Below are 16,041 nucleotides of genomic sequence, written 5' to 3' on the forward strand. Positions count from 1 at the left end.
TTAAGAGAGAAGTCAATGTAAAACAAGGAAAAAAAAATGTAAAGATTGAGTAACTGAAATCCTATGTGGCTAATAAGCCACTGCTATAGCTGTGAATACAATACTTCAATGAAGTGTCAGAATATCTTTTAAAAATATGAATTAACAACCATACCAATTAAAGCAGTTGCTCAAAATCAACATCAAAATTATCAAAGTTATGAAATAATTGCCACCTTTGTGGAGCAGGACTGTCATACAATTAGTGGAATTCTGTGAATCTTACATGTGGGATTGAATTGCACTTAAAATTAGTTTTTTTGTTTACTTAATGAGGTTACTCTACAAACACACTTAAACATGATCTTGAATATTTAGCCAGAGGAATTCAAAGATGTACACTCGGACAAGCCAGCTGAGAAGTCGCTCAAGTCGCCGCAGCTAAGTATCGCTTTCTCTCGTGTTTCCTCGTTTAGTTAAGTTACATAGACTGTTTACGTGGTTTGTTGTTTAGCTACGAATTGTATATCTTGCACCTGTATTGTCGGAAAAGCAGCGACTGTTTGTTAGTTTGTTAGTGAATTTAGCCAGTAACCTAGCGCACTTGACACGCCCTGTCTGCTATCAGAAGCGTTACACTGTGTAGGCTGTGATTATTTAGCATTTGTTTAACATTACTATGGGCTATTGTTCAGTGTAACTGCGTGTATCTGGCACTGTCTTTGTCTGTATTCAGATATTAAGCGGCCATTAATTGTGCTATTAGCAGTCCTGCGTGGGAGGGAGGGCCATCCTGACCAGCCTTGTGTCATTCAACGCAACACAGGTGTGCACTGTCCTCATTAGTTACAGGTGACGTATTTAACAGCCCCCCACCCCTCTGCGCCAGCAGTCAGCGCAAGCAGCCTCAGTGCCCCCCTTCTGAAGGGCCCCAATTACAAAGGGCAGGGACTCTAGCTGCGGGGACTCCAGCGAGGAGAAGACTGCGAGGTGACGCCGCACAGCAACAACAGGCAACCATGACGATCTCTCCGATTCCTGTCCTGCTCTCTCCTTCCTCTCGGCGTGCAGCTGCGCGCCATTGTTTCCCTAATCCCTCTAACCTCATCTCTCTGCCTCTCCCCTCCTCCTCCCTCCCCTCTATTCCCCTCTCTGGAGGCCTGTGGAACTGCCACTCAACTTCCAACAAGGCCGACTTCATCTCTGCCTTCGCCTCCCACCAGTCTCTGGATTTCCTCGCTCTCACCGAGACATGGATCTCCCCAGACAACTCTACCACCCCTGCTGCCTTATCCTCTCTCTTTGTCCTGTCCCACTCCCCTCGTCTTACTGGGTGGGGAGGAGGAACAGGGCTCCTGCTCTCCCCTTCTCTCCTCTTCTCTGTCCCTCCCTCTCTCTCCTCTATCTCGACCCACAGCTTTGAATTCCATGCAGTGGAAATCACCTCTCCCTTTCACCTCTTACTTCTAGTTCTCTACCATCCACCTGGTCCATTCACCTCCTTTCTGGATGAACTCGACTTTCTTCTCTCCTCTCTCCCCTCGCTGTCCTCAACTACCATCCTCCTGGGAGACTTCAACATCCACCTCTCCAACCCTTCCCACTGTGCCGGATTTCTTCCTCTCCTTCACTCCTTTAACTTCTCTCTCTCCCCATCTCCCCCCACTCACAGGGCTGGCCGCCACCTAGACCTCATCTTCTCAAGAGGCTGCTCCCCTTCGACACTCTCCGTGACACCCATGGACATCTCGGACCACCACTTCATTTCCTTCTCCCTTTCCCTTCCCTCCCTCCCCTCTCCACCTACTCCCTCTGTCACCTTCCGCCGAAATCTCCGCTCTGTCTCCCCCTCCACCCTTGCTTCCACTGCTCTCACCCTCTTACCTTCCATTGGCTGTCTTTCCCATCTATCTGTCAACTGTGCTACCTCCTGTTTGTTCTTCTCCCTCACCTCCTCCCTTGACACTCTCTGTCCTCTCACGTCTCGTCCTGCCCGTCCCTCCCCTCCTCAGCCTTGGCTCTCTGCTGTTCTCCGTGCAACCCGAACTAGTCTACGTGCCGCCGAACAAAAGTGGAAAAGGACCAAACTCCCAGCTGCCCTCGAACTCTACCGCTCCCTACTGTCCACATTCTCGTCCTCTCTCACCTCAGCCAAGAAGTCTTACTTCCAATCTCTCTTCAAATCCACTATCAACAACCCTCGCAAACTCTTCTCCACCTTCTCTTCCCTCCTTGTCCCCCCTCCCCTTCCTCCTCCCTCATCTCTCACTGCTGATGATTTCACCTCCTTCTTCTCCTCCAAGATTGCAGACATCCGCAGGCTCTTCAATACTCCACCCTCATCTCCCATCACACCGAAACCTCCCACCGACCTAGCTTCCTTTTCTTCATTCTCACCTCTCTCAGATGCTGAAGTTTCTGCTCTCCTCCTACATCACAAGCCCACAACATGCGACCTGGACCCTCTCCCTTCTCGTCTCTTCCAAGCAACCGCTCCTGATCTTCTCCCCTTCATCTCCTCCCTCCTCAACTCCTCACTTCTCTCTGGCTGTTTCCCCTCTGCATTTAAACAAGCTGCTGTCAACCCACTCCTCAAGAAACCAACCCTTGATGCCACCTCTCCTCAGAACTACCGCCCTGTCTCCCTACTTCCCTTCCTCTCCAAGACTCTCGAGCGGGCGGTTCACCGTCAGCTCTCGGACTGTCTGTCCCAACACTCACTTCTTGATCCTCTGCAATCCGGCTTCCGCACAGCTCACTCCACTGAAACGGCTCTCCTGGCTGTCACTGACTCCCTCAGCCGCGTTTCGAGCAGCCTCCCTCTCCTCAGTCCTCATCCTCCTTGACCTCTCCGCAGCATTTGACACTGTTGATCACTCCACCCTCCTCTCCTGCCTCGCTGACCTTGGGATCTCTGGGACTGCTCTCACCTGGTTCTCCTCCTACCTCAGCGACCGGTCCTACCAAGTGACATGGCGAGGCTCCTCATCCACCCCCCAACCTCTCCTCACAGGTGTTCCCCAAGGCTCCGTCCTGGGCCCACTCCTGTTCTCTCTCTACACTCGCTCCCTGGGCCCCCTCATCGCTTCCCATGGTTTCTCCTACCACTTCTACGCTCATGATGCCCAGATCTTCCTGTCTTTTCCCTCTTCTGACCCTCTCATCCCCTCACGCATCTCTTCCTGCTTGTCTGCCATTTCCGCCTGGATGCACTCGCACCACCTCAAGCTCAACCTCTCCAAATCAGATCTCCTCTTTTTCCCCCACTCTTCCTCACCTTCTGGTGACCTCCCCATCTCGATCCCCTTGGAATCCACCACACTCTCTCCTTCTTCTTCCGCTAAAAATCTAGGAGTCACCCTCGATCCTGCGCTTTCCTTCTTCCAGCACATCACCACGCTGACGCGCACCTGCAGATTCTTCCTGAGCAACATACGCCGGATCTGTCCCTTCCTCACCGACTACTCAACTCAGCTACTCGTCCAGTCCCTGGTCCTCTCCCGCCTGGACTACTGCAACTCCCTCGTGGCCGGCCTGCCTGCATCTACTACCCGCCAGCTCCAGCTCATCCAGAACTCTGCGGCTCGTCTGGTAATCTCTCTGCCCCGATTCACACACGCTACTCCACTGCTCCGCTCCCTCCACTGGCTCCTGTTACCGGCACGCATTCAGTTCAAGACATTGACCCTCACCTACCGCTGTCTTGACCACACTGCACCAAGCTACCTTCAGTCACTCGTCTCTCCATACATCCCCTCCAGACCACTGCGCTCCTCCAGTGCCAGAAGACTAACTCTGCCTCCTCTCCACTCTCCTTCCTCCAGAGCCGCTCCTTCTCATCCCTGGCCCCTAATTGGTGGAACGACTTGCCCACCGAAGTCAAAACAGCAGAGTCCTTGACCTCCTTCCGGCGCTTACTCAAGACTCATCTCTTCCGACAGTACTTGTAATATTAGTCCTCTATCCCTGCTAGATAGCACTTCAGCTTATTATGCTCCTCGCGTTCTTGATTGTTTTCCTCCTTTCTCCCTTTCCCGTAGCCCTAGCCTGTAACCCTACATCTTGACAGCACTTAGCTTTCACCGTCCAGGATGTAGGAAGTCTCTTACTGTACTTGTGTAAATTGTAATTGTAATTTGTAAAATGTATTTTGAATTGCTATGTTTTAGCTAAGTTGAATTTGTAATGATTGATGCCGTCTCTGTATTTTTGCACTTATGTTGTAAGTCACCCTGGATAAGGGCGTCTGCCAAGAAATAATTAAAAAAAAAAAAAAAAAAAAAAATAATAATAATAATAATAATAATAGTTTGCAAATGCCATCAGCTATATAAGGTTCAGAAATGTTGGCATTGTTTAAACCTCATGAAGTAATTTCAGTGGGACTCAGCAGAGATTAGAGCAGGAAAGAAAGATTAAAATAAGTAGTGCGTGGGCTAGAAGAGAAACTGAGCACTAAAATGATTGAAAAAACAGCAACACATCAAACTAACGCATTTATATATAGTTTAGAATCAATTGTCAAATAAAGGACTGTTTACTTCAGTAATCATGAAAAAGACAATCAAATTAAAAAACATACAGTTCTCAGTTTCCTTCATTGGTGCAGGATGAACGATGGACACAGGTCATTGAAAAGTCATCGAGCCGGGAGGCAAAACTCATGATGGTACCTGGCTACCTCTGTATAATTTGCTACCCTGGGACTAATTGGAATGTAAAAAGACTGAAAATCATTGGATCGCTACAGAGCAGGCTGGCTCCAGGTCACATTCTCAAGTTTTGGCTGGCACACATGGATTATGGATAACTGGAGAAGCAAGGTCTCCAGTGGCTCTAAATCCTATATGTTTACGAGCACAAGGTGGGTCTGCGGCTTCGCTGCCATAATTATTTACATCCTTTATTGAAGGTTGTAAATCCCATTTATTGTTTTTTGGTTTTGTTTTTTTAGATGAAGGCTGATCATTGCTAACAAGCCAGAAGGCAAAAGAGACTTATTTCTTTTCACTTCATCACTGTAAGCTCCGACTTTGGGGCGCTGTGAAGAATGAGAATAACGAGCACTCTCGCTGATAAACTGGTAACAATAAAAACCTGAAACAGTGAAAGGATTTACAATTCAATTCAGCTGGCCCTTAATCGAGGCACTGGAGAGACAACTGTATGTTTTATTATTGGTTTTTAATTCAATGCGAGAACAAATCACAAAGATCATTACTGTTCCTCGTTGTTCTATGTGGGTAAGACAGAACCTAATTGCTCGGCACATGTGATTTATACCAGCAATAAAATCAGCATTTCAAACTTTTTCTTCCTTCTTTGTGGTGTTTAAATCATTTCCAGCAGAAATACAGGAATATTATAAGACCCACAATTAGTGTTTTTGTATCAGCCCATGTTAGACTTAGCATGAAAATCTTTTTTTTTTTTTTATGACAGTTTATTTGGGTCAGGATAAGAGACTTGTGTTGAAAGTATTTTCACAGATTAGATTTAAATTGGCAACACCTTATTTACAATGTTTAAAGTATAAAGAAAAAAGTTATAAGAAGCAATAATTCAAGAAACCTGGCACAAGGCGACTGAGATTTCTGATTCTGAAGTTATTTGCGCTATTTAAACTGGCACAGGGCAAGAGATATATGTTCCATTTGTTTGACACGTGAAACACATAAATATAGGGATCATATAGAGATACTTGGAATGTGCAACAGATTATACACTTCATTCGGAGATATCTGCAGTTAAGTATTATACATGTAAAAATACACAAGTGAAAAATAAATTAATCTGAAAGTCACATTACACTTCCTGTAGCCAAGCATTCCTCAAATTATGATTACTCATCAGGTGTTAACAATGCAAACAAATCTGCATAATTTTACAGTTATTCAACATACTGATGACATGAGGGCAATGCTGGAAAAAATCTATACCACAGTAATCAAGTAAATGGATGGGATCTGGTTAGGTTAACAGTTCATCATATATACTTATAGGAAATATGGGATCAGTTGATCCAATTAAAGAACAAGTCATTTTGGAGTAAGCTCATGTCTTCTCCATTCTGTCTACACCAAAAATCAATGTGATTTCTTAATTGGCCTTGCTTGCCATTCGTCTTAATTTGCTCGCTGATGAGGTCAACTAAAAATAAAAAGACAGACAGGGGAGTCTCTCCTGGCTGCTGTTCAGAACACACAAGACTGTGTTCAAGGCTGGTCGATTTGTCATGGTGAAATGAATGCTACCTCAACAGTAACTCATATTCTCTAAATACGGCTGCACGTTCAGTCTAAGCCTTTAGTCATGACCCATGACAGAAAAATAAACAAATAAATACATCGCTAAGAAAACCTCTTTCATTGGGCCGTTACGCTAAGTGAATCCTCTGAGGGAGGGAGAAGGTCTCCTGGATAAATGATAAAGTAAGTGTTGTAGACCCAGAAAAAGCAATAAAGGTCTTTCCTTACTTGGGGGTCTGAGCTGCAGTGGAAAAGCTGGCAATATTAGAAGCCTTGAGGTGCAATTTCCTGTTCTCTGAAGATTGACATCTCAGCTCTAAATGCGGTTAATTGAACTAACTATAAATTAATGGGCAAGTTTGCCGATAGTGACCTGACACACACAGTTCTCATTGTTGACTGGCTGGGAATGCCCTAAATATAGGCATTGAAAGGTCCATGCAATCCTCATAAATGTGTGTATGTTTTAACCCCAGGTAAGGCGTCTGAATTGTCAAGGCTGAGGTTGATTAATTTATTTGGCACTTCTGGAATTACATACAATAATATATAATACCTCGGAGGAGAAATATGGTCATGTTTATTTTCTGTTTGTTTACAAGGATTGGATTGTACCGTGGTGAGCGTTTGTTTATAAAGTTACTGCAGCCAGGGTACAATAAATCACTTAATATAATTGCTGTGTGCAGCACGCATCACTGGAGAACCGAAACCATTAAACGACAAACTGTGTTAAGTTTTCAGAAGGAACATCTCACCCACACACCCCCTCCTCTTTACCACACAAATTCTATGCCGTGGTACTTTATGTTTCATGTCAGGCAAGCTTTTTCTAATATATAAAAGCACTGACAAATTCAAACACTGAGGTCTTGTAATTTCTTTTTCTGTGCTGTCGGTGGAGGTAAGAAACACCTGTCAAAGCTTTGCCAAAGAAGCCACTGGTTAAAAGTTCCAGCCAGACTTTAGGTTATTTAATCCCTTTTAGAGGGATATTTGACTAATGCTGTATGTTTTCATCTGCTGAATTACACAAATTAATCATCGACAACATATTTTACCATACAGTATTAAGTACTCGCGGCCCGAATTAATCTTATAAATTTGGCGAAATTAAAGTTATTATGAAATGGTTGCATATAATAATAACGGCTTTAACATTTTCATGATCACTATTTTCAAAGTTGGATTAACTATCGTATAGAATGAAATCAATCACTGAGCCCAAAGCTGTGTAAATATCTGAGAAAGACGTTCTTTAAAGACAGCTTTGCTTTGTTTAGTTTTGTTTTTTTAAATACTGATTTGTTTTGGGAAATAACTTATTTTTGGTAATTGTGAGTCTAGCCCTGTAAAATATGTTGGCTGGACAGAGAAGGGGGCAAGTTAGAAGCTTGGGGAAACTACTATAACTCTTTTGTTTTTCAGAAACTGTAAAAATAAATGGAAAGCACATCTCCCTAGGGTCAGTGTCCCTTACTCACAGTGCGGGCTCTCCTTGGCTCCAGCCTTGAGCAGGATCTTGGCCATGGGGACGTTGTTGGTCATGATGGCGATGTCGAGGGGGGTCAGGCCCTCGCTGTTGGGGGTGTTGAGGTCCAGCTCGTCGGCCGTGTACTGATACAGCAGGATCTGAACTGCATCCAGGTCCTGCTGCTCCACTGCATCGAACAGCGCCTCGCTGCACTGCACGTTCTGTCAGTCAAAACAGCACATAGCACAGGAACAGTACTGTATCAGACACCTCCAGACATGTGACAGACACTTTTCTACACATCAGACACCTGCCTGGCTGAACCTACAGCTGCTATCTGGTCTTGTCAACAAAAGATGAGCATTCTTTGATAGAAGCTTGTGAGTTTTTGTGGTTCGTTTGCCTACACATTTATTCAAATTCCTGAACAGACCTTTTTGGTTGAGATCATCAGGACCATATGTAGTCACTTATAATAACTGGTGCCCCTACTGTTAGGAAATTTGCTTGAACTACTAGGCTTAATTCATTATGGTTGGTTATTTTATTAGAATTGGATGGCTTGTCAGCAAAGCTAATTGTAATTGTAACTGACCACAGGCTTTGAATCCATTGAGACTCAACTGTGATTTTTACTGATCAGTTAACGTTTGCTTTTTGGTGAAATGACTCCTTGCTGTGTTTAACGGTTTACTGTAACAAAAGCACAAGAATTATGGAGATTTCTCAACAAAAGGCTGCTGTCAAAATTATCGAAAGCCTTATTGCATTATCTTTTTACTGTTAAAAGGAAAGGACAACAAATTAAATTTCATAAACATTGTGTCATTCGGTTTTTCTCTAAATTGCTGTCTGTGAAATGTGTTGCCTACTTGTCTTAATTCCTTCAGGTGTTTTATATGAATGTTATGACACTGCCATTAAATCATTCTTTTGAGCAAGATATGATGAGACACGTCAGATAACTGAAAAGAGGCAGTCTGGTTCTTCAAAACTTTTCTCTTAAAACAGTTCCCTGACACCTGACTACAGAACTCAATGTCACAGTAAGGTGAGAATCACAATCACAATCACAGCTAAACACAAAATCTGAATTGAGATGCATGGTCAATACACAGAATATTCAAACCTTTCACTTTACATAGGATATATTATAAGTACCCTTCCTATTTATTTGACTGTGGTCAGTTTAATAGAGTTTAATTTGACCTCTGTGGAGTACAGCAGGAATTATTCAGAGGACCTCCTATAAAGATTGTCTGTGTGCTACTCTTGAAAATGAAACACCCACTATCCAGTGAAACTTCTAACAAGAAATAACTGACTTAACAACGTACTCATCTTGGCAAAACAAGTCTGTAATTTCTGGGAATAAAATACAACTTTACTGCCTAGAGTTACAAACAAGAGTGCCTTCACAGCAATGAATGACCCATGACACAGAAAAAATTATTGATGCAAAAAGCAAAAATGAAAGAAAACTGCAAAACAACAAACAACACTACCAACCCCCCACCCCAAACAAATCAAAACAAATCTGAATTGAGGTAGCCTAGCAGGTTAGGGCAAGATGTAGCTATCCTATCAAATAATAATGAAAAAGCAGTAAGAATGTGATAACTAAAATGGACACTGTCATCGAATGAGTCAATTTATTAAATAGGTCAAAACAAGTCAGATAGAATCAATTTAAACTAAATAAATATGCATTTGCTTTCCAATATCTCTGTTGCAAGAGCAATTATGTGCATTTGTTTCTATTGCAGCTCTTATGTAACTGTTGCTTCACACTGTAATTAAGGCAACCAAAAGAGGAAATGTTTCTCTCACCCCTGTAGACTGCTTTATTTTACAGAACAAACTGTAATAAACCAGCATAGCTTAGGCAGGCACTAGAGATACTAACGTGTGGGAAGAAAGGTGGGAAGAGAAAATATGCAAACGAGTATGGATTTATGGAAATTTTCTGTCTTGTGTAAATAAATCGAATGTTTAGACAAGAGGTTCACAGTTGTAGTGAAGCAGAACAGAACCGTTCTCACATGAAACATACAAACTGTATGGCAGTGCTAGCAGTAGAACTAAGGAATACAAAACTGTAGGGGAGCCATTTATCTGAATCATCACTAACAGTACGAAAACACTTTCCCTCAGCTTCATTTTCCATCTGTAAGTAGCTCCTAACAACACACAAAGCAAGTCAACATTTAAAGGCAAATGGTGGGGTCCTGAAAAATTATAACAATGTACACCACCACCTGCGGCTTCAACTGTTTATTACTTACTTGCATTTTGTTTCCAAGTTTGCATCCTGTTATGTTATCAGACTAATGCAACCACTTTGACAATGGCACCTTGGGTATGTGCATGTCCTTAGGCTTGTCTGATGTCACTGAGCTACTGGGTGAAATTATCTTTTTACAAATCATGATTCGATGGAGGTGCCTGAAACAGGTGCTCCTCCAGCGGTTGAGTGTGAATTCAAGGTGTTAACCATTACATGCAGGTTACTCAATGACTGCAAAGGCTCAGCTCCAAGCAAACTAAATAAACTAACCTCATTCTTTGCAGTTTTAGAAATGCAGTGCAATATACTCACCACAGAGGTCTTCCTGAACCGATCGGAGCGCCCAAAGAAGTAGGCCTCATCGAAGGAAGAGTGGCTGCCCTTCAGCTTCTCAGAGAGGTTACGGTAAAGGCGTTTGGCGGCACTGGGCGAGGAGGGACCACCGCCCTTCTTAGCATGCGAGAGGTGCAGGTTCTGCATTTGCTGAGTCATACTGACAGGGAAGTTCCTGGGGAGCCACAATGAAACCAGAATGGAGCCTCAATACATGAATTCAGTTTATTTATTTATTTTACCCACATGATTATTATAACCTTTTTGTTGTCGTCATCCCCGCCGCCCCCCTTCCCTTCGAAACATCTACAGTAATGGATTATTTGTCCTGGAAAATGCAATATCCAGGAAGTACTTTCTGGTGAAGGACCTGGAGGTGGAAAAGTTAATAAACAAACATACAATATAATTCTATGCCCTGCTCATCAAAGCACTTCCATTGAAATTAAGGAGTCCCAGTTCCGCTTAAAATACACCCTCATCGTTATCACTATTTGTTTAGTTTTATAGCAACAGGTACTTTCATTTTAAACTTTCTATTTCTTCCTTTGCCATTTAAATAAGCAAAACACTATTTCTCTTTGAAAAAAACAGTGTATGAAAAGAGCTTCTTGGTGAAGATCTTAATAGTTCAAACTAAAAATAATATAATTTCTTATCTATCAAACAATTTTCCCTGAAAATGGATGGACTTTGAAAAAATTGGAAGGAATGAATCCAACCATTTCACAGAGGCTTCCACTACTGGCTGCAAGCGGCTGAAAATGACAGTGAAATTGCACGGCTACACCAAATAAAGACAGGTTTTCACACTACAGCAATTCGGGATTTCAATCCAAAAGTCAACTGCCTGACGCCGAAATCTTCAGAACCCACTTGCAGTAGTTTCTGATTATTGTTTAATATTTTATGATTTAGTTGCCCTGGTTAAAATGAAAACTTGACTGACAGCATTTTCTGTTCTCACAGAACATACATTATGTAACATATAACCCTTTCCTATCCATAGGTCAAGATGTGTAAATTGTATAGTGCAGCAGTGTGTAGTAGTGGTGGTTAGGGCTCTGAAGAGGAGGGTCATGGGTTCAATCCCAGGTTGTGAACGCTGCTGTTGTACCCTTGAGCAAGGTACTGTACCTAGATTGCTCCTTGTTCCAGTTGTATAAATGGGTAATTGTATGTAAAATAAATATGATATATAATAACAATTGTAAGGCATCCTGGATAATGGTGTCTGCTAAGAAATACAATAATTATAAAATATAAGCTCACTAATCCTATCAGTTGAAAGGTGAACCACTTGATTAATTAATTTCAGACATCATAGTCATGCTGGATCTCTGCATTGATTTCCAGCCCTGGGAGGATGAATCAGCATGTGGGAGCACCTGACCTGCAGGGTTCACATGATTGGTCAGTGCCTGTATAAATGAAGGAAGCCAGCACACCTTTATTGTTGAGGATTGAGAGCAATAGAAAGCTGAGAGAAAGTCTGCCACCTGAAACCAGGACGCAGGCTCAGGAGCATGCGCCGCACCATGGATAGAACACACAATGACTGCACCCTCCTTTTATGGACCTGGACTTCGTGGTCTTCAATTTGGATTTGTTTGCTGTCTGTGTGTTTGTTTGTATTAGTGTTTTATATTTAGAGCAGGACCAAAAGACATTTAGTTACCCTCCAGAGGAGCTAGGATTTAGTTTTCTTTGATTCCCCACTGAGTGTTGTTAATAATAAATACACCATCCTTTACACCATATGCCCGGCCTTTATGTGTATCTGTTTCCCTAGATCCTGCACCCTGGTGTCACAATATATACACAAGGTCAGACATTACAAAAAAACAAATAAAAGTGATTTGAAAAATTCTCATTGGGATGATCATGGAGCCTATGGCCATAAAACGGACAATTTCCCTGCAGTTTCCCATTACGAGATATGGTCCTTGTGATAGTGTCATAAATTCAGTAATGTGTGGAACAGTAAAATTTGCATGGAAAGGTAAGAAAGCGGAAAGTGAAGGGGATTGATGGTGTGTGGGCAAAAAATGAATGCATTTGAGTTTGGTTGTTTTTTATTTGTTGTGAGAAGCACAGTTTGCTTCATGCCAGAGAGCAGTGGAGCCTGTGTAGGCCTGTGTGAAATGAGAGGAGAGATGCTCAGCGCTAGCCTGGGGAGAATCAGGCTTGTTATATAACATTCATAAGCCACTACAAGATGCTTTCTGATTGAATAACCACTCAGGCAGAACATCTCTGAAGGGGCTTCAGATACACAGCGACATTTACAGGAAACACAGGCATTTGTAAGACAGAATCAAAATCATCATCATCATAGTAATAATAATGAGGATACAAATAATTGATAAATCAAGTAAAAGGTACAGTGAGCCGTTTACAATTATACTAAAATAAATATTATTTTAGAAAGTTGTTATAAGACAATATTTACACTAAACCCGTAGTGTGTAGTGTACAATGTATAGGTTTCTAGTTGTTATTTTTGAAATGGATTTTAATATTGGATTTCTAGAAATTAAAGGTTTTAAAAAGTATTACATTTCCACTTGGTTTGATCTACAGCTTCTCTTTGTGTTCTACAAAGTTTATGATGTCATCTCCCCATCTTCTATGTGGTCTTCTTCTAGGTCTTTTTTCATCTCTTGGGATGCATTCGAGACCTTCCTTTGTCCATCCTTGATGTGTTCTTCTTGCGGTTTGTCCAGCCTATTGCCATTTTAACATTTTCACTCTTTTTCGATGATGTCACATTTTCATTTGTTCTCGGATCCATTCATTTATTTCTCTCTCTTCTTCTTATTCCAAACATATATCTTTCCATGCTTTCCATTTTTGAATAAAGTGACCAGGTTTCACTGAGTACTGGTAGTGTGCGCTGATCAAATGCTTTTCTCTTCAGGCAAGTTGGTTAGGTTTCCTTTTCAGCAGCCTACTGTTTCTTCCAAATGCACTTCATCCCATTTTTACTCTTCTTTTGATTTCTTCCATAATATTTTAGTCCGGACTGATTTGTTGTTCAAGGTAGACATAACTTTTGATTTCTTCATATGTATGTGTATGTATATATATATATGGTATTGTTTACAGCCCCTTTTAGAAAAAAACTAGCCTACAGATTTCATGAACCTCTCATGGGATTCACTGCAAACATAAAAAGATAAGTTATAAATCCTCAAAAATCCATTACACAGAAGCAAATGAAGCCTCTTAAAATATAAATTGACAAGAGGTCTCAAATCTTTATCACAGGTATGCCTTTACCATGGCATAAAGCTCTGCACACACTTTCATTATCTGAAATGCTTCACAGCTTAATCTCTTTAGATTACACTATCTAGCTAAAGCATGTAATATGAGTCCATTTCTATATTATAAAACAGACTACTGCAACTCTCTTACTGGATATGACCAAAACTTTGATTTTCATTATTCTTTATATTATAGGTATTTTCCTGGAAAAAGAGGTTTCTATTTTCCAGAATTATTATTGCTTTGTAGATTACTACCTTTATAAGAAATTCAGCAACAAGAGATACTTTTATTTTTCCTTATGACTGCAAGTTAAGGAAATAAATATTTGCCAGGACATGGCAGTAATCCACTGGATGATACACCCACAAACAGCTCATGCATGTTGATACAATAAGAACCGAATCAGAAAATATTGACCCCACTTGTGTTTTAATGAAGAGTCCCATAATAAACAGTTGTTCTTCCAAAAATCTATTGATCGATTAACTGTGTTTGCTCACAGCTTGATAAGAAGCATTTCATTCTATATGTAACATTTTTATAACTACATATAATGAAACAACAAAGTAAATAATAATGCCGGCCAAGTTGTCAGACTTCACTGAGAACCAAATAGCTCAGCTGTTCTCTGGCCTCTCTGTGAGTTAGTGAGAGAGAAATTGCCAAAACAGCTATACTGCTGTGGTGCACGATGAGGGTTTGATTGTTCATGTTGCCTGGTCTGTCTCTGTAACTCAGGAATATTCTCTCACTTGGTCCTTCACCTGTGCCTACTGGGCTAAAACAACAATCCAGGCCAATCCCCTGCAGTCCTACTCCCAAATGCTGCCATGCGAAGGCAAAATGTGGGGCTAATCAAGATGACAATTTTCAGCTTCAAATTAGCCTCAGTAATGTACATAATGTGAAAGGATGCATTTCCTATATGAAATGTACGTCACTGACCTATCCAATGAAATTAGTATAGATGAGTTCTGAATACGACTCATTAAAATCCCATGTATCCCAGGATGCTGTCCATGGAACTCATGAACAGCCTGCAAAAATCAATCAGAGCAAGCCATGTGTCGTGCATGTAAAAGAAAAGGGCAGCTTGGGTTAAGCCACTCAGCTAGAGAAAAACACTTGTCACTGGAAATTTGCATCGCAAGCTTGATTCTTCTGGCTGTGCGGTCTTTTTACCCACTGACTGATGGTAACTAAAAAGGTTATTCTATATCATCATGCATCAGAATTACCTCCTTATCTGTGCAAAGGTCTCAACAAACAAGTAGTCAGACAGATGTAAAGAACTTATATGGTCAGAGAATCTCTGAAGCGCTGCAGAAAAAAAGAAACACACTGTATACACACATGTACTGTACACACACACTGTATACATACACATACTGTAGACACACTTTACTCATATTTGTACTTCCACATTCTTTCCTCTCTTGCCTTTTGAGCACATATGCATAGACAGCACAGTCTACTGGGAATGCAAAAACCTGCACCAGTGTTGCACTAGTGTTGTTCTTTTATGATATACATACTCCAATTCCAAGCGGGAATGAGTCTGGGGGGAAAGTACAAGGGATTTAATTTGGCTCCCCTTCCTGAAGGAAGTCTAAACCCCAGGATACCTGAAGACTCTGACAATAAATAAATCATCATGAGGTTGAACTTAGTATTAGGAGAATTAGTACAGCACAATAGATGACATTGGTAGGCCGTGTGGTAGTGATTCGCACAATAAGGGGTTCATAACCCTTAAGTCAGTGTTCATTTGGTAGAATGCATGAAGAAAACAATCATAGCAGAAGCAAAAATCTGCAAACAAAGATACACATTTTTTTAATCTTCTCCCATTATTAATACGTGTGGATTACAAATTAAGCCTTATTAAGCAGTCTTATAAACTCATTAATTTAGTTATGAAGCGTTTCAATTTGTCAATCAAGCATATTGTCAGTTCTGCCATCTAAAGTACATATTGACCTATGAGTGCAGGGCAATGCAATCTATTCTTAAAGTACCAGTAACACAGAAAATGATGACACATGTAATTAATCTATTTGGCAGAAAAAGTGCTTTCAAATCTAATGTTAAAATGTTTGGTTATAATGCATTGTAGACAAAGTGTCAGGAAATCAGCACCAAAATAAGCCCACAAACAAACAGCCTCCAGGCAAAAAATAAATAAATACAGATACAAATAGAAAAATAATATGTAAATAAAAAGGCTAGTCAAGAGCTCCTGGTGTTTATGCCACACAAAATGTGTCCACAGAAAGGCAGCTCATATAAGTCACACCTGGTGACAGGTGATTGTTCATTTCTTTAAATCGCAAAGTCTCATCTAGTAGCAGAGAGGGGTGGAGAGAGGCAAGGCAACACATCTACTAACTGCCCTGGCCACCGCAACCTTTCTGGGCTTTACAAAAGAACTTCAGCTCAAAACATAA

The 16,041-nt window shown here is 41.4% G+C and overlaps 1 protein-coding gene across 1 annotated transcript in view; it reads right to left on the minus strand.

The window, feature by feature from the left end:
• The window catches only part of ankfn1a (ankyrin repeat and fibronectin type III domain containing 1a), a 53,598-nt gene extending 43,112 nt beyond the window's left edge, over nucleotides 1–10,486 (minus strand). Inside the window, exons 1-2 of the mRNA XM_066704649.1 lie at nucleotides 10,301–10,486; nucleotides 7,712–7,922 (exon numbers count right to left, since the gene is read on the minus strand). Of these exons, the coding sequence (XP_066560746.1) occupies nucleotides 7,712–7,922; nucleotides 10,301–10,480 (391 nt within the window). The 5' untranslated portion in view covers nucleotides 10,481–10,486. The remainder of the gene's footprint in view (nucleotides 1–7,711; nucleotides 7,923–10,300) is intronic.
• Between the last annotated feature and the right edge of the window lie 5,555 nt (nucleotides 10,487–16,041).

The sequence above is a fragment of the Amia ocellicauda genome, chromosome 5, assembly GCF_036373705.1.
Source record: "Amia ocellicauda isolate fAmiCal2 chromosome 5, fAmiCal2.hap1, whole genome shotgun sequence".
Classification (NCBI taxonomy): Eukaryota; Metazoa; Chordata; class Actinopteri; order Amiiformes; family Amiidae; genus Amia; species Amia ocellicauda.